Source organism: Chaetomium fimeti (assembly GCF_033439085.1).
Source record: "Chaetomium fimeti strain CBS 168.71 chromosome Unknown B0H64scaffold_5, whole genome shotgun sequence".
Lineage (NCBI taxonomy): Eukaryota > Fungi > Ascomycota > Sordariomycetes > Sordariales > Chaetomiaceae > Chaetomium > Chaetomium fimeti.
Genome location: NW_026944333.1, coordinates 2,285,716 through 2,309,526, shown reverse-complemented (window position 1 = coordinate 2,309,526; position 23,811 = coordinate 2,285,716). Strand labels below are relative to the sequence as shown.

Here is a 23,811-nt window from a genome sequence, read left to right as displayed (position 1 = left end):
CCTCCGAACCCACTCCCCCACTCCCCTGCAAGCCGGCTTCGGACGAACTGACCTGGTATGCAGTATGTGATCCAATACAGATGTCGCTGCTTGTTGCTGCTTGTTGCTGCCAAATCCTGATATTCTTTTTTTTGGCTGGCTCGGCCCTCGTTGAAGTTGAGGCTGGGCGCATTCTACACTCTTCAGTCCCAATGACATCGAAACAAAAACCGAAGAAGGAACAAGTAACAGACAGAAAAATCCCGTTGACCATGCCCAACCGCCAAAATGTGAAAAAATATGAAATGGTAGTAGCCGCTTTCCGCTTGCAAGTCCAAAGCAAAGACCTGACTACCTACGCTAGTGATGCCCCGGGCCTTCTCTGCCAGATGTGCCCCCACTCACTCGCTTTGGCTTGCTTGGCCCAGCGTGTCGAAGAGTCGCCGTGAGCCGGACAAACATCCCTTCTCCCACCCCGGTAGCTACAACCCACTCCGTGTCGCTACAGCAACTCTAATGCGGCAATTTCCTTATCTCAGGCTGCCCTGGATGCTTCCCACGAACGATGGGTCCCTCACGCTACCGCCAGCATCTCCGAGACCGGCGATCGGGCGGTTGTAGCTGAAACCGGTGAACTGGTTTTGCAGCGTCTCGGACAGGACCGGCCCGTCGACGTACGAATCCTGGGGCAACTCAGACGTGAACTCGGGGTCAAAGTTGGCCGTATCCAGGGCGTCGACCTGGGAGTGTTTCGTTAGTTTCGTTGGCTTCCATTGTATAGACGAGGGGCGTTTTAAACATACCACACTGGGCTTGAACGCAGGTTCATACTTGCGCTGCAGCAACTTCCGCCAGTCTATGGCATGGAAGAAGGGATGCGCCTTGATCTCGGCAGATCCGTTGGCCCCCAGGCGCTGCTGCGGGTCGCGATTCAGCAGCTTGGTCAGGAGGTCCTTAGCCGCCGGTGGCACAACGTCGTGGGTGGGGAAGTGCAGCGGCTCGCTGAGAATCTTGCGGTACATCTCGTTGGTGTTCTCGTCGTAGAACGGCGGGAGACCCGTCAACATCTCGTAGAGCAGCACACCCAACGTCCACCAATCGACCGTCTTGTTGTAGCCGTTGCCCATCAGCAGCTCGGGTGCCAGGTACTCGGGCGTTCCGCAGAACGTGTTGGTGCGGTCCTCGTCCTTCATGTCGAGCTTGCAGAGGCCAAAATCGCAAAGGGCAATGTGGCCCTGGTAATCGAGAAGTATGTTCTCGGGCTTGAGGTCGCGGTAGATGACGTTAAACCCGTGGAGACATTCGAGGGCGCACAGCAGCTCGGCGGTATAGAAGCGACTGCGGTTAACATCAAAACGCTGCTCCTTCTGCAAGTGATGGAACAGCTCGCCGCCGTTGACAAAGGCCAGGACGAAGTAAAGTTTCTCCGGGCTCTGAAACGTGAACTTGAGCGGCACGATGAAGGGGTTGTTAATCTGGGCAAGCACGGAACGCTCCGCCAGCGTGTGAGCCACTTCGGACCTCGAGATGATATGAGCTTTCCGGATCGTCTTGAGGGCGTAAATCCGGCTCGTGTCCTTCTTCCGCACCTGCATGACCTTGCCGAAACTGCCCTTCCCAACCACCTTGAGCAGCTCAAAGTCCTCGATTTTGAGCTTGCCAGCCCGGTTTTCGACGTACTCGACGCCGATCTTGAGCTTGCCGGTGCCGTACTGCACGTCGACGAACTCGACGCCGCTGTGACCTAAAGAGCGCTCACGGCTCGCGTGCTCGGTCGCGGCCTTCTCGCGGTCTTTCTTGCTTGCCTTGGGATCCTCGACGTACGGCTGCTTCTCCTCGAACCTGGGGTTGATGCGGACCACGCCAAGGAAGATATCCTGACTCCGACCGGAGCCTGGTGGGGCGTTGGGGTTCCGGATGTAGAGATGTACCACAAGCTCCGTGACTCTCGAAACGTCGAACTTGTATTGTGTGTTAGATCCCGCCCAGAGGGGATTCTCGGGGTTGCCCTCGACCGAGTTGACGAAGACCTGCACCTTGTCGAAATCGATCAGGGCGTAGGGCATGTATTTTGTCGAGATGCGGCCGTGGTTCGTGGGGATCCCGCTAAATCCGCCCGACGTCTGGGGCCGGCCGCCCATAAAAGCCGTGGTCCGGGACGACGACTGGGGGCGCGGCGAGCCCACCATGCCGAGAGCGTTGCCCGTAGACAGCGAACTGCCGCCGTGCGACGGGGTGAAGGCATTCCGGTGTTGTTCTGGGAGTGAGAACCCTTGGCCTTCGTGGATAGTAACGACGAGGATACCGGGTTTGGGTGTTTTGACGACGGGCGCTTGAGAGAGTGCTTCCGAGGCGGCTGGGAGACAACAAGTCAGAACACGCGGCGGGGGGAAGGGGGTAAAGGATCGAGGGACAAAGTCCACACACCGATCGTGCTCTCGTTTGTAGGCGTCGCTGTTCCAGAGATGGCCGCCCCCTGGGCCTTATCGTCCTTTTCTGTGACGGTCGCCGTCGACGGGGATCGGGAGAACGTGTTCGCTAGGGGACCCAGATGGGTCTCCTTCAGCTCTAACGTCACGATGCTGTCAGCAACGCCACATTCACACACACACACAGAGCCCGCAGCAGCGACATCGAATGCGAAGTGGCGCTGGAGGCTCTCGGACCGAGCGGGAATGTACATACTCTTGGTTAGTTTCCACGACATTGCGAAGGGAACGGGAGAGATCCGCCGCCCGGATGTCGATAATCGTCGGATGGAGGGTGTTTTGAAGGGGAAGGACGGAACCCGAAAGAAAAAAAAAAGGGAGGATCCGATTCTAGGAGGGCTAAATAATAGCAAAAGCGATGGTCGATACCGCGGCAGGGGAATTGCCGCCCAAGTTGGTTCAGGTCGAAGTCCAAGTTAAGGTGACGGATCGGGCGGCCTGAGCAGCAGGAGAGTTGTGGTGCGGGCCAAGCTGGGGGACGCTAACTTCGAAACCACCGTAGTGGACTCAGCGTGACCGTCGCACCGCCGGGGCAGCGTGGGGCGGACATCCCTTGACGAAAGTAACGAAAAAGCCCCGCAGATTGCCCGGGCTGGACATGCCGACATACGTACACAGGAAACAGCCAACGGCCCGTCCCTGCAAAGCGCAACACCAGAATCTGAGACGCAGGCCGTGGGTGAAGCAAAACATGCAACATGCGAATTCCCCGGCGAGCCAAATTTAGCAGCGGATGTGTCAAGCTTGGAGACCTATTCATGACAAGAGATTGCCTTCTGGCAATCTCTCCGAACAGAGAGACGCTGGTAACCCGTTGGGGACGGGACACAGAGATTGGATAACGCTTCCCCTCGAATGCCCCGGAAAGGAGAAATGTGCATCCATCCATCAAGAAGCAAACTAACCAATGTGCCGTGGATTTGGGCATCTGCTGCTCTGGCGCCATTCCCTTCCTATCTGCTCACTGGAGCCATGCGCATGCAATGGACGCACTCTCCATCCCCTCACCCCACTTCGTCGTCCGTGGAGCTGAGTTGCAACGGGAGCGGGAGGCCGTTCCGGAGTTGGCGGCATCAACCACGAGGGAAACCACCCTCCACCCATTGAAGCACAGCCTCGTGGTGGCAAATTGAAGCTCCCTCTTCATGGGAGCGAAGGGGTCGAAAGCAGGGGCAGAAAGGGGGAGAGGGGTTCCAGAAGGTCGGTCCCTGTTGGCGCTCGGGCCGTCACGTGGCATGCATCTTCACTCCAGCTGTCAATCGGGCGCGTTCCTTTTCAGGGTTCTGTGCTTCTTTTGGGGCCTCTTTTTTCTCTTTCTTTAACTAACGGGTGACGAAGCCGAGGCCGGGATTTGGGTCTTGGGGGGGAGTCGAGCGCTGATCGGGCTGTTTGCTCAACGCTTTCAATCAACCGCCACCCCGGCGGTTCGAAAAGGGGCTGGCGACAAGGGTGTCCGGCTTCCAGAGAAGAGGAGTTGAGATGCAGTTCTGGGGAAAGCATTTGCTGATTTGCTGGAAGCTTTGGTGGCCACACAAGGAAGACACACCAGTTCAAACTACCTGACTAATCTGTATTCTGTACACGTTCAGATGTCTTTCACATCCCGTTACACAGTAGTTACCGGCCACATCCGTTCAACTCACCCCGATAAAGCATCTGGTGAAGGCATGCTCACATCAAGTGCCGAGCATTGTGCCTGGAAGCACAATGATTATTACCGGCTTGTTGAGGTTTGACCAACTATGGGACATGACTGACGTGATTTTGCTCGTAAGGATCCCATGATTGCCATCAAGGACTTGACCGAGCAAGACAGGAGGAGGCCAGAAATATTGTGGGGAGAACTTATCCGTAACAAAAACTCAATTCCGAAAGAAACCAGCATCCAAACCCTATAGTTGGGGTCCGAACATGGGCGAGGTGCATTGCCCTGTCAATCAGGGACGAGGTAGACTCGACGGCGACGAGGGCGGGGAGAGAGATGTTGTTGTTTTAACCCAACCACTGCATCCATGGTGGTGTCGGATGTTGGCCCGCCAGCCCGAGGACAATTCTCTGTCGGATGTCCGCGCTGTTTGGTTGGCTACAGTGGATAACTATTGTGGGGTCGTTGCGCGTGTGGTTGCGCGCCGATGCAGCACAGAGGATGGAATGGGTCTGGGGCAGACTTCATCAGTCGAACGAACCATCCCGGCAAGTCCCCAACGAGCACGTGTGTAGATTATACAGACGTAACAACATCCACATACGCCCAGGGATCTCTTAATTCACCCGCGGTTTCTTGACTGCAAAGCCCAGATTGATGGAACCCAACGAAACGTGGAAGATACCGAGGCCCCAAGCCGCCCCGCGCCTGCCGCCGCCGGAGGAATGGGTAATCTGTAAGAATGTACCTCGATATTCATAGCGGTGCCCCGATTCGGGGAGTTTGCCTCTCGGCCATGGTTTCCTTTTTGCGCTTGAAGAAAGACGAAGCAAGATGCTGATGGCAAGATAACCATAGCAGTCGGGCCATGGCCATTCCAGTCAGGCTGAGCGGTTCTAGGCCCTGCCGTTTGCGGGCCGAAGGAGAAAAACACAAACCATTCGTCTAGTTCAAGGGCGCCCGAAGAAAGACAGCCATTGCACGGCAACCCGCAACCGGTGCGAGCTTTGCCGTTCGCGGCCTCGACGCGAAAGAAGGTATCCCATCGACAATCCCGATTTCGGCAACCATACACGGGAGAGGGTCTTGTTGCGGTAGTGCCTACGAAGGACAACAATGAACCGAGCCTGTTCTTCCCGGAACCCGACACATGGCAGCCGGTGGCTCAGCGGATCTCTCGGTCTCGGTGCTGATGAGGCGAGGGTCACCCGATGTTTGATACTTCCACCTTCGAGACCATAAAGCCTCCCCCATCTGCTGGGCTTCCTGTCCTCGGTTTTCCCTCCTGCGACGATTCGAAACGTTCGGGTTGATAACAGACCACGAATCCAAGCAATCCAGCAGTATACCACCAACAAGATGGAGAGGTTTGCAGAGTCGTTGGCCACGGCGCTCAACGCTGCCGGGATTCCTTGCGTCTTGTGGGGTCAATATCTCTTGCAAGTTCACGGCGCTTCAACGATAGTTTGCGTAAGTTGACTGATCATACCATTCCCATAGGGACGGGCGATGAATGTGACGCTAACTCTTCAAAGGCCATCGACTTTGTTATCCCGGACGAAAGTTTGGAGGCCGCAAAAGAGGTCATCAAAACGGGTCACTTCTCAATCCCAGTTTATGCATGCGCGGACACAATGACTTGCCTCTCCGGAAACTCCCCGGGCCGGACACATCCGCATCCCTCGATTCATATGCATATGGATCTAGGCACCACACAGAGCGTAGGCCTCTACGTGCAATCCGAGACGCTCTGGTTCCTTCCACCGCTTAGCGCCACTCTCGCAAGCCCCAAGACGAATCCGCTCCCGCCGTACTTTGCGCTTGCCTCCGACCGGACAGCTCTTCCAACCGACGAAATGACTACAGGAAGGGGCATCTTTAACTCGGATGAGACTGTGGTCATTGTCCCCAAAGCGCACACCATGACGGAAGCCTTGATGCGCATCATGGCCCGCGACAATGGCAAGACAGTTGGCGGGAATTCAGTCCCACACTTTTGCTATATTTTCTTCTTCATCGAAAGACGCGGGATCCTGGATATCAACCTTCTCCCCGAATCACTCAAGAAGTTCTACGAGGAGTTCAGGGATGGGCCGGCGGCGATTGGACAAATCGAGATAAAGCTAAAGCGCGCTCTTGGAATACCAGTCCCCCTACGCTTCTACCACTAGGGGCTACCGCTTTGCATTTGCAACAGAAACACGGACGCTCGAGGTCCATATTGACAGTCTTGGTATGGTAGCCTAGCAGCTGCGAAACATCAATTGGGATGCTGCTGCACTTGTTTCATGACTTTTTCTCGGCTTCATTTTTCCCCTTCTGCTTGTTCTTTAGGTTATTTGGCCTTTCTTTCTTTCGGTGTGGCGGTTCGCCACACCTGTTCAAAGCCACCGGGGGTACCTGCCGGTTGGGGACGCCTCAGGGCTGAACCTCCGGTCGGGGCTCCTCTTGGGGCGCTTAGGCGGTGACTTCAGGGTGTTCGCGCCCCGCTCTCGCCCGCCGGCAGCGCTCTAGGGAATTTAGGAGGGGAAAGATGTGACCCGCAGCGAGACCGGCACGTGCCGGGCGAGCTGCGCGGCCACGCGGGCCCAGCTTAGTGAACTCTTCCGCCCTGACATCGGACGTTACCTAGTTTCGGCTTGTCTTTTTTTCTGCCTTTCTTTCTTTCGGCTCGTCTTTCCTCGACTTGTATTTTGTTCCGTTCAGAAGTGGCACATTTGTTCCCCCATGGATATCGTGTTGGTTGGTGAACCGGCTTCCTTGTGAGAGACTGCATGAGTTACAAATTTCGCTCCTTGATCCTCCCCAGCCCTGATCTCGCTACTGACAGCAGACATGGTCGAAACAAAACAGATCCATTTTTGTTGCCTAGTTGGGATGGAGGCTTGAGCCCAAAACAGGCGGCTGGGGCAGCCAGGAGGAGAGAAGAAAGCCGCCGTGGGCATGGTCGGCGATTACCGGGCAAAACAAATGGACCGCCAACGCTGGCGAAACGACTTCTTTGTCTCTGTCCCTGGTGAGGCTGGTTTGAACATCAACTATTGGATAATGGTTGGAACCTTGCAGTTGACCACCACTGGTCTCTTCCCGCCCACCCATCGTTTTATACAAACATGGACCATGGCCAGTCTCCAGCACACTCTCCTCCTCATCCCACATCAACTCTAAGGCAACATACCTGCTGTCGACGGTTCGACTTGTTATTCAGCTCATCCTCTCACACCCGACACCATGACCCTGCTCCATGTGATCCGCCCGACATGCGTTCCCCTGGCTGAGCTCGAGCAAACGGCTCGGACCGTTGTCCGGGCCCTCCGGTCCAGGCGCCCCGACCTTAAAGTCGCTGTCATCGGCGGGCTTGCTCGCATTCATTACAGCCCAGAGGGACGTTTCACGACCGTGAGTTGAACAGCGGCCTCGGTTCGCTTGCCGCTTAAAGCTGATGTTGCTGTGCCTAGGATGTGGACTTCCTCATTGACGACAACGAGGAAGAGACGACACTGCTCAAGAATTCGATCGCGGGCCCCATCGGCTTCGCCATCGACGGAGCCGGCGAGTTGTACCGCGACTCCAAGTCCCTGCAGGGTGAGGCTGCTCGCATGCACGTCCATCTCATTGCGAGGGAGCTTGTAAGTCCATTCCTCGCAGAGGGGTTCATTATCTTCTCTGGTCTGCAACAACCGTGCTAACCTGTTTTACTCAGTGTCCTTACGTACCCATCGGCACCCTGGAGCTACGACAGATGCCCACCACCGATCCCGATTACATTCCGTACATTGCACTCCCAGATCTTATCCTCTTCAAGATCCACGCCTGCCCCCGACGGGACAGGTATAAGCGCGCTGTCGACGCCACCGACGCCGAGGTTTTGCTGACGCTTGCCAACACGCCGCTTACCCTCACGAGCGACCAAAAGGTTGTCGCGTGGAACGGGCTCGAAGCTGTGCTGGAAGAGCGGCCGCTGACAGAACGGTCGTGGTGGATGCGGGAACTTAATCTGCCCTAGAAGGTGGATGGCGAGACTGACGATAACCACAAACAGGGGGCGGCGGAAGGACAGACGGGGGGGGACAGGCAAGAGGACGGCGATGCGGGCCTGGAGGGGCCCGATGAAGAGGACAATCTGCTCCCTTGCCCTTCCTCTCCCTCTCTGGTCGGGTTTCTTTTGTTGGACACGGGCCAATACAGATTGCTAGCGAACGACGGCCGACGGTTCATGCACGTTTCATTGGATACTTTCTGAATAGATTTCTCATTGCGCTGATCAAAACATTTCACTGCTCATTCCGGCCAGGTCCCACTGGACTGGATTCTCCTGAGCGCGCGCACCAGAAGCTGAAGTGTTGATTGATCTGACTGATCTCCTGGTGTAAGTGCCATGCGACGTCGTTGGGGCTCGGGAGTGCGGGGCATGGCACATGCATGGATAATTTTGGGCCACTCGGAAACAACCGTTGTGGGGCTCAGCCAATCACTTGACAGCACAGATTCATCTTCGTCTTGGCTCTTGCATTCTAGAAGGCGGGAAAGTTGATCTGTCTCTTGCTTCCTGTGATTGCTGTCAGTTTCCGCGACACGGCACCAGTGCCAACACTGGGCTCGCTTCCAGGTTGTTCTGCCTGGACGGCCCAACCACCAAAGTTTAGGGTGTCCCCAGGATTTATCGAAAGAGCCTTGCCATCATGAATTTGCACGTCTTCAATCGCATGTTATGGCTTGGTTGATGCCAACATTGCTGTTGAAAATGCGTGGAGCAAGCTGCGTTCAGCGACGATTTGGGGTTGTGCAGGTGTGCCGTGTTCGTCACCCCGAGCACAGGGGGGAAGCTTGACGACGATCCCTGGGGTTTCATCCCCTGCTCTGTCTGCTAACTCCGAACAGGGGGCCAAAAAGCGACGGCTGCAGAGCTCCGGAGCTTGCGGTTTGGTCTGCTCGTTTGCGCCTGACTTCAAGACCGGCCTGGGGTCATTGCTAAAATTTCCAACTCAACGGCAAAACAGTCGTTCTTTAGCAAAGGGAAGTCTTATTTGGAATTTCCTTCACAAATGATCCCAAATGTTACTTTTTGGGGGATGGGTTTGAACGGTTGCCCGTCTGTCAAGAGAGGGGATCTCCGACTTTGGGCCAAGCACGCCAAGGTCGGTACCTGTCAAGCGTAGGCGCGCTCGCGGCTGCCAGGACGGACTGTGTAACCCGAGCCCTGACTCCGCCTCATTTCTCTCGCCTTCTATGATCGATTCATCAGTTCAGCTCACGGCGCAGCCAAATCCATTAATCTCTGAGTTCCGTAAACTTCCTTGTGAGCCCTGTGCCACTGCGGGAGGCTCGCCCTTGTCATCGTCATCACAGAGGTGAGCTTGTGCACACTCATGCTGGGACGGAGTGCCGGAAGGCCACATGGAGGTCACCGCCTCGCCACCACAGCCAATCCCTCTCTCTTCAAAGGCCACGTGCGGCTCTGCAACGCGTTCACCTCTTTCGCCGGCTCACAGCAGGAGAGGGTGGTGGTTTCATTGAGGCTGGCATGGCAGGCTTCTGGAAGGTTGATGTGCCTAGCCTGATCGGGACTAGCACCCATCCATGAGCGAGGCGCCCAATGATTGAGCGTGTAAATTTGGGTACCGTACCAGGGTGAGAATCTGTAAAATACATCACACGCCGTGTGGTCGCGGGGATTGACGATGACTGTTGATGGCCTTGACCGCCGCTTCAAAGGAATTGCTGGGTGATCTTAGAACTGTAGGTAAATCGATATATTGGAATGTGTTTCGGAGGAACTCACCATCTCTAATTCATTTCGTCGTAGGATTTGCTCCTTCGCGGGCGAGCAGGACGGATAACGCCGGTACAGATCCGTATGGGTAAGTTTACGGCTCCATGGGGTCTTGGCGCCAAAACTTCTGCCCTCAGAAGGATGTTTCCAGGAATGGTGCCATGAGATTCGCGCCGTCGGATCAAGGCCTCGGACTTTTACATAGCGATAGCACAACGCTCATTTCCGCACCAGCACCCTTCGATGCGGCGGGTAGAGGCTGCCTAACTCATACGACGCAAGAAATGGGGGTGGAATTGATAGTTCGGTGTGTTTCCAAAATGCTTAAAGAAGACCCGTGTGACTTCCACGCAAGATTTGCCGCCGTCCTTTCCACCTCTCACGCAATTTGCAACTCTCCCGCTTCTCAAAGAATCCCCATCAACGGGATAAGTGAACCATTGGACCACCCACAGCAACCCAACCTCTCCCTCCTAATACCACCGCCACCACCACCACACAACAACAACAACAACAACAACAACCCAAGATGCGCTCCCCTACCCACATCCTCCTCCCCCTCCTCGCCCTCACCACCACCAGCAGCAGCCACATCGGCGCCGCGGCCCAACAACAAGAACAACACCCACCAATCCGCTGCGCACCACCCTCCAACGGCGCCGCCGCCGCCGCCGCCGTGCCGGACAGCTGGCCGGGATACGCCTTCACGCTGCGGTACGGCCTGAACTACGAGTTCGTGGCGGCGCAGGCGGCGGCGGCCGCACAGCTGTGCCAGGCGGGCGGGTCGGTGGTGGACCACGCGACGGGCAGCTCCGGCGCGCAGACGTGGGGCATCGAGGCGGCGGCGCCCGAGGTGGCCGACGCGCTGGGGTACGTGGCCGGGGTGCTGGTGGTGCGGGCGCCGGCGGGCCTGCTGGCGGAGCTGGGCGAGCAGGTCGGCAACGCGACGTCGCGGCTGTACGGGAATCCGGATGCGCTGGCGAGGCAGGTTGCGGAGCAGATTGATGATGCGTTTGATGTCGTCTTGAGTGAGTTCCGCCTTTCTTTTTTGTTTTGCTTCGGTTGTGCGTTGGTGGTGTGGCTGACGAGGTGACTTGGTAGGGGAGGACTTGTAGGCTGCTGAGGAGTGGTTAGGTGGTCATCAGACAACCTACATCACAAGTCATGCTGTCTGGGGTGCATTTCATCCGACTGGTCATCACCGGTGGGGATGAGAGAAAGCTGTGTGCACTGTGCACTTTGGGTCCTGCAAACTGGGAAGCCATCTAAATTCCGAAAGCCAAACTCCTTCTGCCCAACCTTGATATACACAGACATCGACTCCGTAACCTGATGAAGTTGAGCAACATGCCTGTTCTCCTCAAAGCAAATTTTCCCTCATCTACCGCTTCGTATATTACGTCTCATGAAGCCCCAAATCTGGGCCTGTCGTTGCCATTCATGGGGGGTCAAATTTAAACCGGGGCGTGGGTGAAGAGGTACGAAACCGACTCGCCTGAATCAGGGTTAGTATCAATAGGAAGGGAGCGGGTTTGGGTTGGGAAGTACCATTGTGAGTGCGGCGGATGGCCTGTGTCGGGGATCAGCATGCATTTAACACACAAGGACAGTCAACAACACGGAAACATACCTCTGCGATGGTGGGGCTAATGTCAATAACACGCAGCTTGGGGCACTGAGCGGGGTTAGTCAACATGCGAGGATTGAATGCATTGGCAACCACTTACTCGGTCGACCTTGTCTCCAAGTGGCACGGTGTTTGTGACGACGAGGGCCGAAAGCACACTGCCATTCAGGGTCTCGATGGCGCTGCCGGACAAGATGCCGTGCGTGACGAGTGCGAGCACCGACTTGGCACCATTCTCCTTGAGCACTGCTGCTGCCTTCACGAGAGTGCCGCAGGTATCCGCCATATCGTCTTGGAGATGTTAACAAAACATCCCTGGACGGAAACCAAAACCAGGGGAAGAACTTACCAACCAAGATGGCAACCTTGTCCTCAACATTCCCGACAAGGACCTGAATTCTCTTGTTAACCACTGTTCTCCACTTTGGCAATCCGTTTTCCCCCTTACCATGCGGCCAACAACGTTGGGCCGGGGGCGCTCTTTGTGGATCAGAGCGAACGCAGTGTTAAGGTGATCAGCAATGGATGTCGCACTTCGCATCGTCAGCAACAGCGGTCCACTTCATCGAGGATGGGCGACTCACCGCTTCGCACCACCGGCATCAGGAGATACAATGACGCAGTCCTCGGCGTTGAAGTTTTCCCTGATATAGCGGAGGAAAGAAGGTTCGGCGTACAAGTTGTCCACTGGCGAGAATTAGCCATGAGTCTACCGAGTGGCTGGGACCGGCACATACCTGGAACGCTGAAGAAACCTGCACCAAGTCTGGGTCAGCGTCGCATCTTCATTGGATCGCCGGACCGCGACGACGGAGCAGATGGAGGACGACATACCTTGGATCTAAAGGTGAATGTCAGCGTGGTCACTTACTAACGGCGGCATTGACTTAACTTACCTGAGAAGCGTGGAGGTCCACGGTTACAATATCTGTGTTGTCGGTCAACATCCAATTGGGAATTGGGGGTTGAAGCAGGAGGCATACGGTTGGCACCGGCCGTGGTCAGCATATTTGCGACCAATCTTGCGCTGATGGGAGCTCTCGACTGTGGCCCATGTTAGCCGGGGATTTGCACCCGCGGGTGATGGATATGGCGTACCTTGTCCTTCTTGTCCTGCCGAGCATAGGGGAAGTTGGGGCTACCAAAGTCAGCACCGGCTCCCACGGTGAATCAGATGGCGTCCGAGGCTCGACGGGGAGCTCACATAACAGCTGTTATCCTCCTGGCACTACAAAGGCAATGTCAGCAACCGATGCACTCGATGCCGGTGTGCGCCATCCTACCTAGCAGTCCGACAAGCCGAGATCATGATCAACAACTCCATTAGCCCTTCGTTGACGTCGCCCGTGGCGGTGGATTGCACGATGAAAACATCCTCGTCGCGGACCGATTCGCCGACGGTGAAAGAGGTTTCCTGGTTCGAGTAGTTGAGGGAGATCGTTCGGGCGACTTCGATGCCGAGCCTGGGAGCAAGTGCACGTTAGCGAAGCCGGACGGCGGCAGGTAGGTCGGGTCGTTCTCGGAATTGAAATGGTCTTGACGGTGCTGGTGAAAGAGGGGATCGGGTTCTATCGTACCGCTTCGCAATCTTGTCGCTCAGCTGGGGGTGGCTGCGGCCGCTGATCAATTTGATCTCGTTTGCCATCTCGGCGGACATGGTGAGAAAGAGAGCGCGCGGCTGCCGGACGACAGCACGGCTTTGAAGTTTTCTTTGCTGCTTCCTGCAGCTGTTAGCGGGGAACTGATTGCGGGGCAGTGACAAGGGCTGTGGCACGTACAGGGGTTGACGGGTTCACAAGTCGTTCTCGCTTCGGGTGGAAGCAGGACCGGAGTTCTGGGGAAGATGGGGGTGGTAGGAATCCAATTCGAGGTCGGAGAACCACTGGCGGCGACTGGAGACACTCGCTTGCCCATACCGGCAGAAAAAGTTGAAAGAAAGCCGGGTGGAGATGGTCCAGGCCGCGCTCCTCAAGGTACCTGGTCGGTGTACCCGCTAGCCGAGAGTGACACCCATGTGGCTCTCCTTATCGTTATCGGCACAGGCGTGTTCTTGGCCGCATGTGGATCTGTCAGCGGAGCTCAGTTCCCATGTTCCATTGCTGTGTCGTCATGACATGACAGACCTGCAGGCTTACACAGTCGGCGCTCAGTCACCGAGAAAAAAAAAAAACACACACACACGCATATTTGTCTTGGCATTGTGTTTGTTCGTATCACCTGCGTACTGCGGTAGACAGGCAGGTTAGTACTTTTACTGTGTAGGCGGGTAACGAAGGAAAGCGGTTACAGCTCGTAACTTCCATTTTTCACTCTTGACAGCCGACGACAGATGTGTTGTACTGAGTGTATACCCGGCCAGTTCGATAATCTACACAAAGGCAGTTCATTGCCATAAGCTAGAGAATGGCGGGATCGCGGCCTTTAATCTCTGACTGACCGCTTGATCCCTGACCATTCCCGGCCGGTGCCTCATCCACATCCAGAACATCCTCCCCCGTCGGGCCGCTAACCTTGACACCTTCAAGGGAGGCTCGGTCATCCCCGTCTCCATCCTTCTCTCCTTTTGGCGCACCGCCGCCAGTATCTCCAACCTCCTGACTCTTTACGCTGCTGGCCTTGCTGACCTCCCGGCTCTCGGGATCCTCCACCCTCAAGCCAAGGTGCTTGTCAGCCGTTGGGTCTTCTTGATTTCCCCCCTTCCAGTCGGCCGCCTGCATCTGTGGCACCGGGCTGTCCTCCCCAGGCTCGTTGATCGCCACCCCGGAGGTGACCTCCTCCGCCCCGGCCACACCAGTGCCTGCCACACGCCAGACCACGGCCAACCTGTCTAGCGCCCTGGTCCCTCTCCGGCTCGAGCCTTTGATGCCGTCCATCTTGTCCCAGTCGATCTCGAACACGCCGCTGTCGTCGGCCTTGCCGTCTTGCTCGGGCCCGTTGCCCTCGAAGAATGCGTTGAACCACACATGTGCGACGGCCGTGACCATGGTCAAGCCGACGCTGGCGGGGGCGCGGTTTCTCCTCTCGACAGAGATGTTGATGTCGCTATTCGGGACGCGGATCGAGCCGGACGGTTTGAAGATGACTGCCTGCCCACCGGGCTCGGAGGAGTCGGCAAAGGAGAAACCGTTTTGCAGACTCGTCGTTGACCGGGAAGGCGATCCGCCTTTCCCCGGGGGCGGAGTCCCGGTGGATGAGACCTGCGAGGCGTCCGGCATGGCAATGGTCTTGCTCCTCGGGCCCACCTTGTCTAGCTTGTTGAGGTCCGCAGATGAATCGGGTTTGCGTCTCGATAGTTTTCTCATCAACCCTGCCGTCCGAGACTCTTTCAGCTTTTGCGAGGGGCTCTTCGAGGAGCTTCTCGAGGGTGTTTCGCTTTTGCTGTTGTCTTTGCCGTTATCCCCCTTTACAATCTCCCCGTAATCCGCATCTTCTTCAGCCTCACCCGTCTCGCCCACGGTGGCGCTAGCTCCATAGCCAGCCATATCCTGAACCATGTCCACAACCCCCCCACCGCCTGGCGCGCCCGGCTCAACCACAATCCGCTCCTCCTGCTTGAACGTATGGAAGACGCGTATCTTTTTACCCTCCTCCACAAACCCCTCCACCTCCACCTTAACCCCGTTCCTCAGACCCCAGACATGAATCTCGGCAATCTCCACTGGCCGATCGAGATACTTCTTCCCGCCCCTTGTCCAACGGTCCACGTAGCTGATCCACCGCAACTGGCTGGGGATGGACACGCCGGCCCCGAAGCCGGGCCTCATGCGGCGCTCAGTGAACCTGGCCAGGGCGTCCTCGGGCGTCCACCCGCACTCGGCAATGAGGTAGCTGCAGGCCATGGTGCCGGACCGGCCCTTGCCAGCCTTGCAGTGAACGACGATGACTCTGTCGCCTTTCTCGTCTTTGGTGCCTTTTTCGTTTCCCCCCTCCCCGCCTGCCTCGCCGTCTTTTCCACTGCCCTGCCCACTCTCCTTACCGTCTCTTCCCCCCTCCCCCTCATTACCCTTTCCCCGGCGCCCTTCACCATCCTCACCCTCTCCCACCACCCCATCCCCATCCCTATCCTTTCCACACCTCTCCCCACTCCCTTCCCCATCCCCATCATCCCCCTCCTCCCTCAAAACCCCAGTACCCCCCTCCAAAACCCCACCCCCCACCCACCTTCTCATCCCCCCCACAATCCGCGGCACCAGCCCGAACGGCGGCGGGTGGTGGTCGGGCCAGGGGAAGTGGCGGACGCGGCCGTGGACGGCGGCGTCCGGGTAGCCGGTGCCCTCGGCGCGGAACTCCCAGACGGCCCAGCGGCTCCCGTGGCGGGCGTCGAGGAAGGCGACGAGGCGGTCGAGCGGGGTGCGGTAGGCGCGTTGCGGGTAGGTTTGGGAGGGGCCGGATCTGTTTTTTGGGGGAGGGTTTGTCTTTTTTAGTGATGGGATGGGATGGCGGGGATTGGTATGGTATTGAAGGGGGTGAGGGGGGTGGTTAGGCTTTTTTTAAGGGGGGGGTTGAGTTTGGGTGTGTTTGCTTGGTCTGGTCTAGGTTGGGGTGAGGCGGGAGATGGTGGTTGACTTGGGAGGGTGCTTATTGGGGTTGGTCACAAAAAAAGAGGGGGGTAGGGGGGAACCAACGTTGCGATGATATTTTCGGTTACGTAGCACAGGTCGAGCCCGGTTTCTTGGTGTTGTGCGCGGGGACCGGCGACGAGTTGACGGAGCAGGGAGGCCATGATGACATGAAGGGCGGTGTATTGTCTCTATTGTCTCTTTGGTGCCGTGAGTGATAAATAAGATTTAAGTATGAGCTCCGTGTGTATCGCTTTACAAAATATCAGACATGCCCAATCGGGCAATGTTCTATCAGTGTTCAGTGAGGACAAGGACAGAAACCGACCCGCGGGCTCAGGAACGGGAGGTTTATCAACCCGCTGCGACGTCATTGCTGCAGGGAGGTGGGGTTTCGATAAAGCTTGGCAATGCCGTCTCTGAAAGCAAGGAGAGCACGTGGAGGGTTGGCTCCCTCTCAGTTGGGTCCGCTATTGCTGCAATGCGCGGGGGTACTTGACATTGGCTTTGAAGGGTGGGCGCCGTTGCTTCTCAGCCAACCTCCGGCGGTTGGAAGCAGGCGTACATACATCACCGAAAAACGCGGTTGTCCATCGATACTGGTTAGATATTGTGATACAGTGATAATAAGACCAATACCAGGAAACCCATCCGTTTCTGTCTCACCAATGAATTCCCCAACTCCTCGGAAACCAGCACCAGGTCCAAGGAGAAGCTAGTAAAACAAAGAGTAAACACCGACCCCTGCCGTACCAGACGAGATCGCCAGCTGCCGTCCCACAACACCCCTTTTCCTCCACCGCGAGTCAACCACTCCCCGCCTACTCCCCCCCTTACAACAATTAAGTACTGGTATTGCGTGACCAGAACGGTTCGCCATGCGCAAACATCGTTGCTAGACTGGATTGTCATGCTTCAGGCCGCACGAGCATGCATGCGGAAAGCCTTCTTGTCGGGTGATCAAACATCCCTCGGGCATGGCCGCTTAGGACGTCTTCTTGGGGGCAGCGGCGCCATTGGCGTACTTGTTGACGTCGGTGGCGCCGTGGAACTGTCTCGCAGTGCCCTTCACGCCGTCCCACACCTGGCGAGCGACGGGCGGGGTGCCCTGGGCGCCAATGAGGTTGTCGATGCGGGCCTCGAGCTGAGCAAAGGAGCCCTGGACGTGGCTGCTCTGGGCGAAACGGGCGCGCAGGAAAGCAGTGTAGAGGGCAATCAGAATCCATGACCGGCGCTGGAAGAAAACGGCGGCCAGCAGAAGGCGAATCCACAGCAGAATCTCGAGGCTGGAGACCACCGACATGGACGAGTCGTAGTACTGCTTGACGAACGACTTGATGGCCTCCGAAGCCGGGTGTTGGGTGAACTGCGGCTTGGCGCCCGGCGACGCTCCGGCGGGCGGCGTGACCTTGGCCGGGGGGAAGAGAGTCGGCACAATGGTCGCGCCGAAGTAGGTGGCGACGTGGAAGACGGAGTAAATGCCATACGGGAGGAGGGCAAGCGGGTATTGGGGCATAAAGAGCCAGATCAAGGCCATCACTGAGGCGAATTGGTCAGCACGGTCTCATGCTGCGGAGGGTATGGGAGGCGGGGACACATACCAAGATACTGAACGTTCTCGTCAGAGAGGTAGCCCAAGACACCCCCGGGTTGCTTAGCGCCGGTCTTTTGACGGGCGCGCCACGTCTTATAAACTACGATCCCGTAGGTCCCAGCGGCCGAGAGGAAGGCGAGGCGGTAGCAGAACTGGGCCACGCCTCCGTAGTAGTTCATGCGGATCCATGAAAACGAATATCGGAAGATGCAGAAAAGGAGGACCGCATGTCTGTGAAAACGACAGTCAGCCACAGATACGACGTTATTCGGGTCGGCAAGTTGAGGAAGTCGGGTGTTTGCGCCCCAGCCCCTTAGCTTGCTGCGATGGGTCGCCGCTGAAGAGCCGGGAAGAAATCGACGTACCCGGAGAACCAAGCAACTAACAAAAACAAACTCGGTCAGTTATGCGATTCGTGCCAAAACGAGGCGTTGCCCAGGGGTCACAGGTGGTTTGTCCCTGGCGATGGAGGCTGCACACGTACATTGCAAGGTCATAGCCACCCGCTGCAGCCGTTGGGCGAGCGGCATGTCTGCTGGCGGCGGCGGAGCCATTATGCGCGGCTGTATGCTTCGGAGATTGTGATGCTGGTCGATTGATGCAATACGATTATCGTGCGTCGAAGCGCTCTGGATTGCGGTGTCTGGTCGTCACAGAGCTGGCAAAGGGTGCTCGGTTTGCGTTGTGGAGAATGGGAAAAAGGTGGTCGCTTTGAACGCCGGGATGGAATTTGGCGATGGTCGGTGCGTCACTGCCAACACTTCGAGGGAGCTGGCTGCAGGGGTGTGACGTCGCTTTTTTGGCGCCGTGGCGGTCAACCCAGGCGTTGTTTGGCGTTCAGTTGTCTTTGCGATGCCACCGGAGTCGTTGGCACAGATTGTGAAACATACACGGGCAGTACAGTAAATAACAGAAACTGTTCCAGTGATGGGAGACGGGAGAGAAAGATGCGGGAAAACTACCTTACGAATAAAAAGCCCCAAGTTCAAGTTGACAGCTTTGCTCAATCTCCCAGTGCACAAAGAGCTGCCTTGGCTTTGTCAGGTGCAAGCGTCACGGCTTGTCGTCATCAGCCGCCGAGCTCTCCCCAGCTCCTCGTGAGCCCCACACGAGGTCACCTTGGCACTCAGCTTCCAGGTATTTTTGTACCTCGGCGGAACGAAATGGAATCCAAGTTTCAACTCCGAGAGAGCTTCAACCTATCGCTTCAGCAGATGGATTGCTAACATAACTACGACGAGTATTCCGTTCCATCCTTCCCTTTGAGTCTTGAGGTGCCCCGCTTTGAACACGATTTCTTGCCGAATGGCTTTTTATCATTTTATGCGCACAAGCCAAGCCGGGCAGTGTTTCCTGGCAATGGCGGACACGCAACACCTTCTTTCTTATCGCATAACTGGGCTTGGCAGGGAAAAGGATATTTCACCCCGGATAACAACCCAATCGCCATATTCCATCAATACCCTACGCCCGTAGGCCATGGAGAGAAAGGGAACCGGTTGTGCCTTGTCGTTCACGAACGCGGGCGTCATCAACACAGACTGCCAGCCACGTAACGTCGTTGTGCAGCGGGAAAGCTTGCGGCCTCTTCATATTGATTTTGGGCATTGCCTCTTTGCTGAGGATATGGGCTGGCAAGAGTTTGGGGAGACCAAAGTCCGGTTGGGCAACCAGGGCGCGATTGGAAGTACCATGGTAGGGAAGTTGCGAAGAGCAGGCGTCGATGTGCCTGGTGTTCGATATACGAACCGCGACTGGGGGTTGCTGGGTAGCATCCTGAGCCGGTTTTGCCTCGCTTTAACTCATCCTTGGGCGAGGTTTGGGTATGGTGTTGGTGTTGGCGTGCTTGCCTGGGTAGTGGTTCGTGGCATTTCGGCCTTCCGTGCCTGGTTTTAACCCGAACGTACTCAGTTGAGTCGTAATCACCCCTGGTTGGAAGACAGTAAAGAACTCGATCACTAACGGTTCAATTACAAACTACTACCAAATGCCGGTTACCGACAGTCACCAATAGGAATAACACGAGAGTTAAATCTAAAACTGATCCATTCTAAAGCCCGATTCTAAATAAGCTGGTATGGCCATTTGTTTCTTTCTAATCGAGCCTCCAAGCTACATCTTCATAGCCAACCCCCCTTGGGTGCCAAGGGCCAGCCGACATCATCCCGAGGCGCCGGGCTCGGCGTGGACCAGGTCCTCATACGCTCTAGTGGGCTCGCGAGAATGCACGCGTAAACCCGTTCGGCGCTGTCCAGAAAGTGTGAGGATGCCGTCCTCCTTAGCGACCTCGACGTGTCTGTCTCCAACGTTACTGTTTTTTCAAGTGCCTGTCCTTGAACCGCGGTCGGGGCTGGGAGTTCATGGATTGATCGGGGCGAGGGTTCCGCAGGGTTGTCAACCCCCGCGGAGCCCAAATTTGCGTGGATTGCCGTCGTCATTGCCGGCTGGGATTTCTGTGGTCCTTCCGGTGCTGACAGCCCTGGCGGGTTGGACTGCTCCTTACCGGTGTAGCTCACAATAGCTCGGTCAAGAGCGGCGTTGCCATCCTTCTCTTCCTCATGAGCTCGTTGCTTTACCCTGCGCCGCCAAATAGTGAAGAGGTAATACCCGAGTAAGGACAGCAGACATGTGCCGACTGCTGTGACCACAATGGCAATGGTAAAGGTGCGTGAGGATATTTGCTTCTCCATGCCTCCGGAATTAGTCTGTTTATGTTAGTTGACAATTTGCAATTTAGTGAGCAGGAACTCACCTCGGAGGCATCAGTCTAATGTGCGGTAGGTCCAGCACTAGCCGTCGAAAGTTGAGTGGACGAGATGGCCTTAAACGCAGGGGCCAAGAAAGGTAATACTAGTGATTTTGAGGAGGTAGTTGCGAGAAGCAACGACGGTGTCGACGGAACAAGATGAACCGAAGACTGCGCGTTCGCCGGCATCCCGAGATGAAATCCCAACTTTCAAAGAAAACCTCGCAGTGTGGGTAGCGAGTCGCTTGACAGAGCCCCCGCGGGCAAAACCGCTCTGCTAGTGGTTCCCTACATCCTACCACTTGCCTAGCAACCGGTTTGCCTCCGACTATATAAATCAGACGAAAGAAAGCCAAGCTTGACATGTGTGAGGCTACCGAACCGACCGAAGACCGGTGGTGGGTAAGTGGATTCACCGTGGCAACGCCGGAATGACGACAGGGCTGTGGTTGCCTCTCGACAAGGAAAAGCCCGGTTCAGTACGGCATTGCCTTCGAGCCCGACGTCACAGCGCGAAGCGACTGATAGGAGAATCGGAGCTAAATCTGGGGCCCATCTTCAGAGTGGGTGTCGTCGACTAAATGATGACTTGCTCACGCAGGGCAGATTCTATCAAGGTAAAAGAAAGGGGGGGGGAAGAAAAAAGAATAAAAAAGAAAGAAAAAGAAAAAGAAGAAAAGATGGCAAAAGGACTTGATTCCTCGTGGGCACGTCGCGCAACTACTTCTGCGTCGAATGGCATGGCCGACAACAGCATGGATCGGGTTTGATGAGTGGGAGTGAAGTGAACTTGTGAAGTCAGATGTGTTCAACAACCACCCCACCCGCGGACTCAGCTCACTTTCGGGCTTCAGCCGCGCCAGCCGTCTGCCAGCTGGCAGGCTGATGAACCCGGGCCGTCAAGGTGCCCGCCGGCAGCCCACCTGAAAGCACACCATCGACAACCACGAGTCGTCAGCTTCCCTTTCAACACGCTTCCAGGCAAACCAACTCAACCACCACCCAAGCAATCTCCTCCATATACCCGGCCAAAATGGCCACCATCGGCAGCCTCGAACGCGTCTCGGCAGCTTCACTCTCGCAAATCCTCCTCGGCGCCAAAGAACGAGCCGCCTCGGGTGACCCCACCATAGCCATCATCGACGTGCGAGACGATGGTATGAAAACCACTCCCTCATCCAACCTATCCAACCCCACCCCACCACCTCCCCAGTTTTCTCTACTCAGGCACCCCGAGAGCCGTGTAACCACCATTACCACCACCACCAACTAACCAACCCCCCCCGCTGCCCCTTTCTGTAGACTACATCGGCGGGCACATCAAGGGCTCGGTGAACGTGCCGTCGCGCACCCTGGACGCCATGCTCCCGACGCTGGTCCGCCAGCTGCAGGACAAGGAGACGGTCGTCTTCCACTGCGCGCTCTCGCAGCAGCGCGGGCCGGCTGCCGCGCTGCGGTATATTCGCGAGAAGGAGGCTGTGGAGAGGGCGGCGGCGGAGAAGAAGGAGGCGGCGGCGGGTGCTGACGGGGTGGATCAGGAGGGTGGTGGTGGTGGTGGTGGTGGTGGTGGTGGTGATGGGAAGGTGCAGAAGGTGGTTGTGTTGGATCGTGGGTTTGTGGGGTGGCAGGAGGTGTATGGGACGGATGAGCGGTTGACGGAGGGGTATCGGAAGGAGTTGTGGGAGGATGGGTATCAGGGGTGAGGTTTGATGCTGGGTGGCAACCGTTATGTGCGTTCATACCTTAGATCGTTATGTTGAGGAGCCCAAAGCATAGACCCCTCCGAGGAGTAACACCCCTTTCCGGACATTCAAAGTATCAGAGTGGCGCGCCGTATGCCATCTAACTGGCACTTGACAGACGCAAACTTCACTTCAGGGGTCAACGGCAGCATTTTGATCACGGCATGGTTCGGCTACGGAGCTCTTCTGCTACAAGCGACACCATCAACATCACACGTTGGCAATCATAAACGGAGGTCCAGGAATGGGCAATATTGCAACGACGCGAGGGTCGTTATTGAATTAAAATTATCTGTGCGCCGGCCCCCATCATGAAAGCATAACCATCTTCCAGAGTAACCCCTGTCTACATGTCTTCCACTTATCCTTGCCCCGGATATCTGTCGACCTGTCTTCCCACTCATCCACCACATCTCGAACTTAGAGGACGGCAACGACGCCAACGAAGGCAGCGATGGCAACAGCGGCGGCGGCGAGGCCGGTGTCACGGTGGCCGGCGTTCTCGTCAGAGTCGGAGTCGGTGTCATCGTTAGCCTCGCTGTCGTCGTTGGACTCGGAGGAATCGTCGCTGCTGTCGTCGGCGTCATCGGCGTCATCGCCGCTGGTGTTGCCGCTGCTGGCGCCGTCGGTGCAGCTGGGGAGCTCGATGTTGCCGGTGAGGCTGGCGAGGTCGGGGCACTTCTCGGCGGCGGAGGCGATGCCGTCGCCGTTGGCCGCGAGCCACGACGAGGCGGCGCTCTGCAGGCTCGACTGGGCCGACTCCACCGCGGGGGGGAGGGTCATCTTGCAGGGGTCGGTCTGCGTCTGGGTCGCGTAGAAGCTCACCAGCGCGGGGGCCGGCGTCGGCATGCCCTTGTACACCGACTGCATGGCCTCGAGGCACTCGGAGTCCTGGCGCGCCTGCATTTGGCCGGGGAGGGCGCTCACGGCACCGGCGAGGGCAAGGAGGAGGGTTTGGGAGAGCATGTTGACGGTTTGGTTGGTTGGAGTTTGTTTTGGTTGGAGTTGAGCGAGGTGAGCGATGTTGCAAGGAGCGTCTTGAAGATTGGAAGAGCAAAGGAGTGACTGTGGTGTGATGATGGGGAAAAGGGGGCTCGAACGGTCGATGGGAGAAAAGGAGGACTTAAATAATTTCTTTCCACCTCACTCCCTTCGGAACCGCCACAACGGTTTCCCTCCTCATGGCCAGTCACACCACCGCCTGTTCCAGAAGAAATTGGGTCCTCCTTGTCCTCAGTCCCGCCCCAGCTTCCATCTTTGGAAGATTCGGCCCACCGAGACACGATCTGCCTGGCACCAAGTGGGCGGTGGGTCAGGACCCCTTCCCCAGCTCGCTCACAGCCGAGAGCTTGATGACCCGAACGCTTTTCCAGATCCAGGCTGATGCTCGTCGGTGGTCGGTTGGGGGTCCGCCGACGTGGGTTGTGATGCTGGGATGTGGTGATCAGCTCAGACTTCGTCCCTCAGCCCAGTGGGCCCCCAGGAAATGAGCCGCTTGGCGGTTCTCGCAGTCGTGCCTATTTCGGGCAAGTTGAAGGCTGCGCGCGCCACATCAAGATGCGAGATACACAAATGGTGTCGTTTTTCACGGGCTTGTTCAGCTTTGTTCTTGGTCTGAGCATCTCTCCACCGCAGGATATCTAACACGGTAACGGCA

At 56.8% G+C, this 23,811-nt stretch overlaps 11 protein-coding genes across 11 annotated transcripts; 5 read left to right on the top strand and 6 right to left on the bottom strand.

Annotated features, from left to right (window-relative positions):
• Nucleotides 1-353: 353 nt before the first annotated feature.
• On the bottom strand, nt 354-2,817 carry B0H64DRAFT_190109 (kinase-like domain-containing protein). Its single transcript, XM_062799051.1, has 4 exons — nt 2,665-2,817; nt 2,407-2,547; nt 783-2,335; nt 354-719 (listed from the first exon to the last, which is right to left on the bottom strand). Exons 1-4 carry the CDS (start codon nt 2,684-2,686, stop codon nt 510-512), a joined length of 1,926 nt encoding a protein of 641 aa, XP_062658064.1. The 5' UTR covers nt 2,687-2,817; the 3' UTR covers nt 354-509.
• A 2,322-nt stretch (nt 2,818-5,139) lies between these two features.
• On the top strand, nt 5,140-6,759 carry B0H64DRAFT_190022 (thioredoxin reductase). The gene is made up of 2 exons (XM_062799050.1): nt 5,140-5,583; nt 5,649-6,759. The coding sequence occupies exons 1-2, from the start codon at nt 5,473-5,475 to the stop codon at nt 6,282-6,284; spliced, it is 747 nt and encodes a 248-aa protein (XP_062658063.1). The 5' UTR covers nt 5,140-5,472; the 3' UTR covers nt 6,285-6,759.
• A 480-nt stretch (nt 6,760-7,239) lies between these two features.
• On the top strand, nt 7,240-8,248 carry B0H64DRAFT_190009 (uncharacterized protein). Its single transcript, XM_062799049.1, has 3 exons — nt 7,240-7,512; nt 7,572-7,742; nt 7,817-8,248. Exons 1-3 carry the CDS (start codon nt 7,345-7,347, stop codon nt 8,117-8,119), a joined length of 642 nt encoding a protein of 213 aa, XP_062658062.1. The 5' UTR covers nt 7,240-7,344; the 3' UTR covers nt 8,120-8,248.
• Nucleotides 8,249-10,415: 2,167 nt separating this feature from the next.
• On the top strand, nt 10,416-11,001 carry B0H64DRAFT_443619 (uncharacterized protein; the record flags this gene model as incomplete). The annotated part of the gene is made up of 2 exons (XM_062806725.1): nt 10,416-10,914; nt 10,988-11,001. 2 exons carry the CDS (start codon nt 10,416-10,418, stop codon nt 10,999-11,001), a joined length of 513 nt encoding a protein of 170 aa, XP_062658061.1.
• A 358-nt stretch (nt 11,002-11,359) lies between these two features.
• B0H64DRAFT_400972 (phosphoribosyltransferase-like protein) lies at nt 11,360-13,644 on the bottom strand. The gene is made up of 14 exons (XM_062804115.1): nt 13,292-13,644; nt 13,091-13,234; nt 12,797-12,976; nt 12,718-12,741; nt 12,612-12,651; nt 12,497-12,557; nt 12,410-12,441; nt 12,348-12,354; nt 12,251-12,268; nt 12,098-12,200; nt 11,962-12,046; nt 11,863-11,905; nt 11,517-11,804; nt 11,360-11,456 (listed from the first exon to the last, which is right to left on the bottom strand). Exons 2-13 carry the CDS (start codon nt 13,168-13,170, stop codon nt 11,572-11,574), a joined length of 906 nt encoding a protein of 301 aa, XP_062658060.1. The 5' UTR covers nt 13,171-13,234; nt 13,292-13,644; the 3' UTR covers nt 11,360-11,456; nt 11,517-11,571.
• A 68-nt stretch (nt 13,645-13,712) lies between these two features.
• B0H64DRAFT_433683 (uncharacterized protein) lies at nt 13,713-16,386 on the bottom strand. The gene is made up of 3 exons (XM_062806061.1): nt 16,139-16,386; nt 15,675-15,905; nt 13,713-15,467 (listed from the first exon to the last, which is right to left on the bottom strand). The coding sequence occupies exons 1-3, from the start codon at nt 16,234-16,236 to the stop codon at nt 13,910-13,912; spliced, it is 1,887 nt and encodes a 628-aa protein (XP_062658059.1). The 5' UTR covers nt 16,237-16,386; the 3' UTR covers nt 13,713-13,909.
• A 538-nt stretch (nt 16,387-16,924) lies between these two features.
• Nucleotides 16,925-17,901, bottom strand: B0H64DRAFT_189802 (uncharacterized protein). The gene is made up of 2 exons (XM_062799047.1): nt 17,674-17,901; nt 16,925-17,611 (listed from the first exon to the last, which is right to left on the bottom strand). Exons 1-2 carry the CDS (start codon nt 17,843-17,845, stop codon nt 17,058-17,060), a joined length of 726 nt encoding a protein of 241 aa, XP_062658058.1. The 5' UTR covers nt 17,846-17,901; the 3' UTR covers nt 16,925-17,057.
• Nucleotides 17,902-18,801: 900 nt separating this feature from the next.
• On the top strand, nt 18,802-19,707 carry B0H64DRAFT_400967 (uncharacterized protein). Its single transcript, XM_062804114.1, has one exon. It carries the CDS (start codon nt 19,146-19,148, stop codon nt 19,560-19,562), a length of 417 nt encoding a protein of 138 aa, XP_062658057.1. The 5' UTR covers nt 18,802-19,145; the 3' UTR covers nt 19,563-19,707.
• B0H64DRAFT_189809 (uncharacterized protein) lies at nt 19,675-20,698 on the bottom strand. The gene is made up of 2 exons (XM_062799048.1): nt 20,419-20,698; nt 19,675-20,371 (listed from the first exon to the last, which is right to left on the bottom strand). Exon 2 carries the CDS (start codon nt 20,354-20,356, stop codon nt 19,787-19,789), a length of 570 nt encoding a protein of 189 aa, XP_062658056.1. The 5' UTR covers nt 20,357-20,371; nt 20,419-20,698; the 3' UTR covers nt 19,675-19,786.
• Nucleotides 20,699-21,276: 578 nt separating this feature from the next.
• On the top strand, nt 21,277-22,459 carry B0H64DRAFT_475989 (uncharacterized protein). The gene is made up of 2 exons (XM_062808129.1): nt 21,277-21,569; nt 21,715-22,459. The coding sequence occupies exons 1-2, from the start codon at nt 21,446-21,448 to the stop codon at nt 22,113-22,115; spliced, it is 525 nt and encodes a 174-aa protein (XP_062658055.1). The 5' UTR covers nt 21,277-21,445; the 3' UTR covers nt 22,116-22,459.
• A 115-nt stretch (nt 22,460-22,574) lies between these two features.
• Nucleotides 22,575-23,225, bottom strand: B0H64DRAFT_433680 (uncharacterized protein; the record flags this gene model as incomplete). Its single annotated transcript, XM_062806060.1, has 1 exon — nt 22,575-23,225. The coding sequence occupies exon 1, from the start codon at nt 23,118-23,120 to the stop codon at nt 22,575-22,577; it is 546 nt and encodes a 181-aa protein (XP_062658054.1). The 5' UTR covers nt 23,121-23,225.
• Between the last annotated feature and the right edge of the window lie 586 nt (nt 23,226-23,811).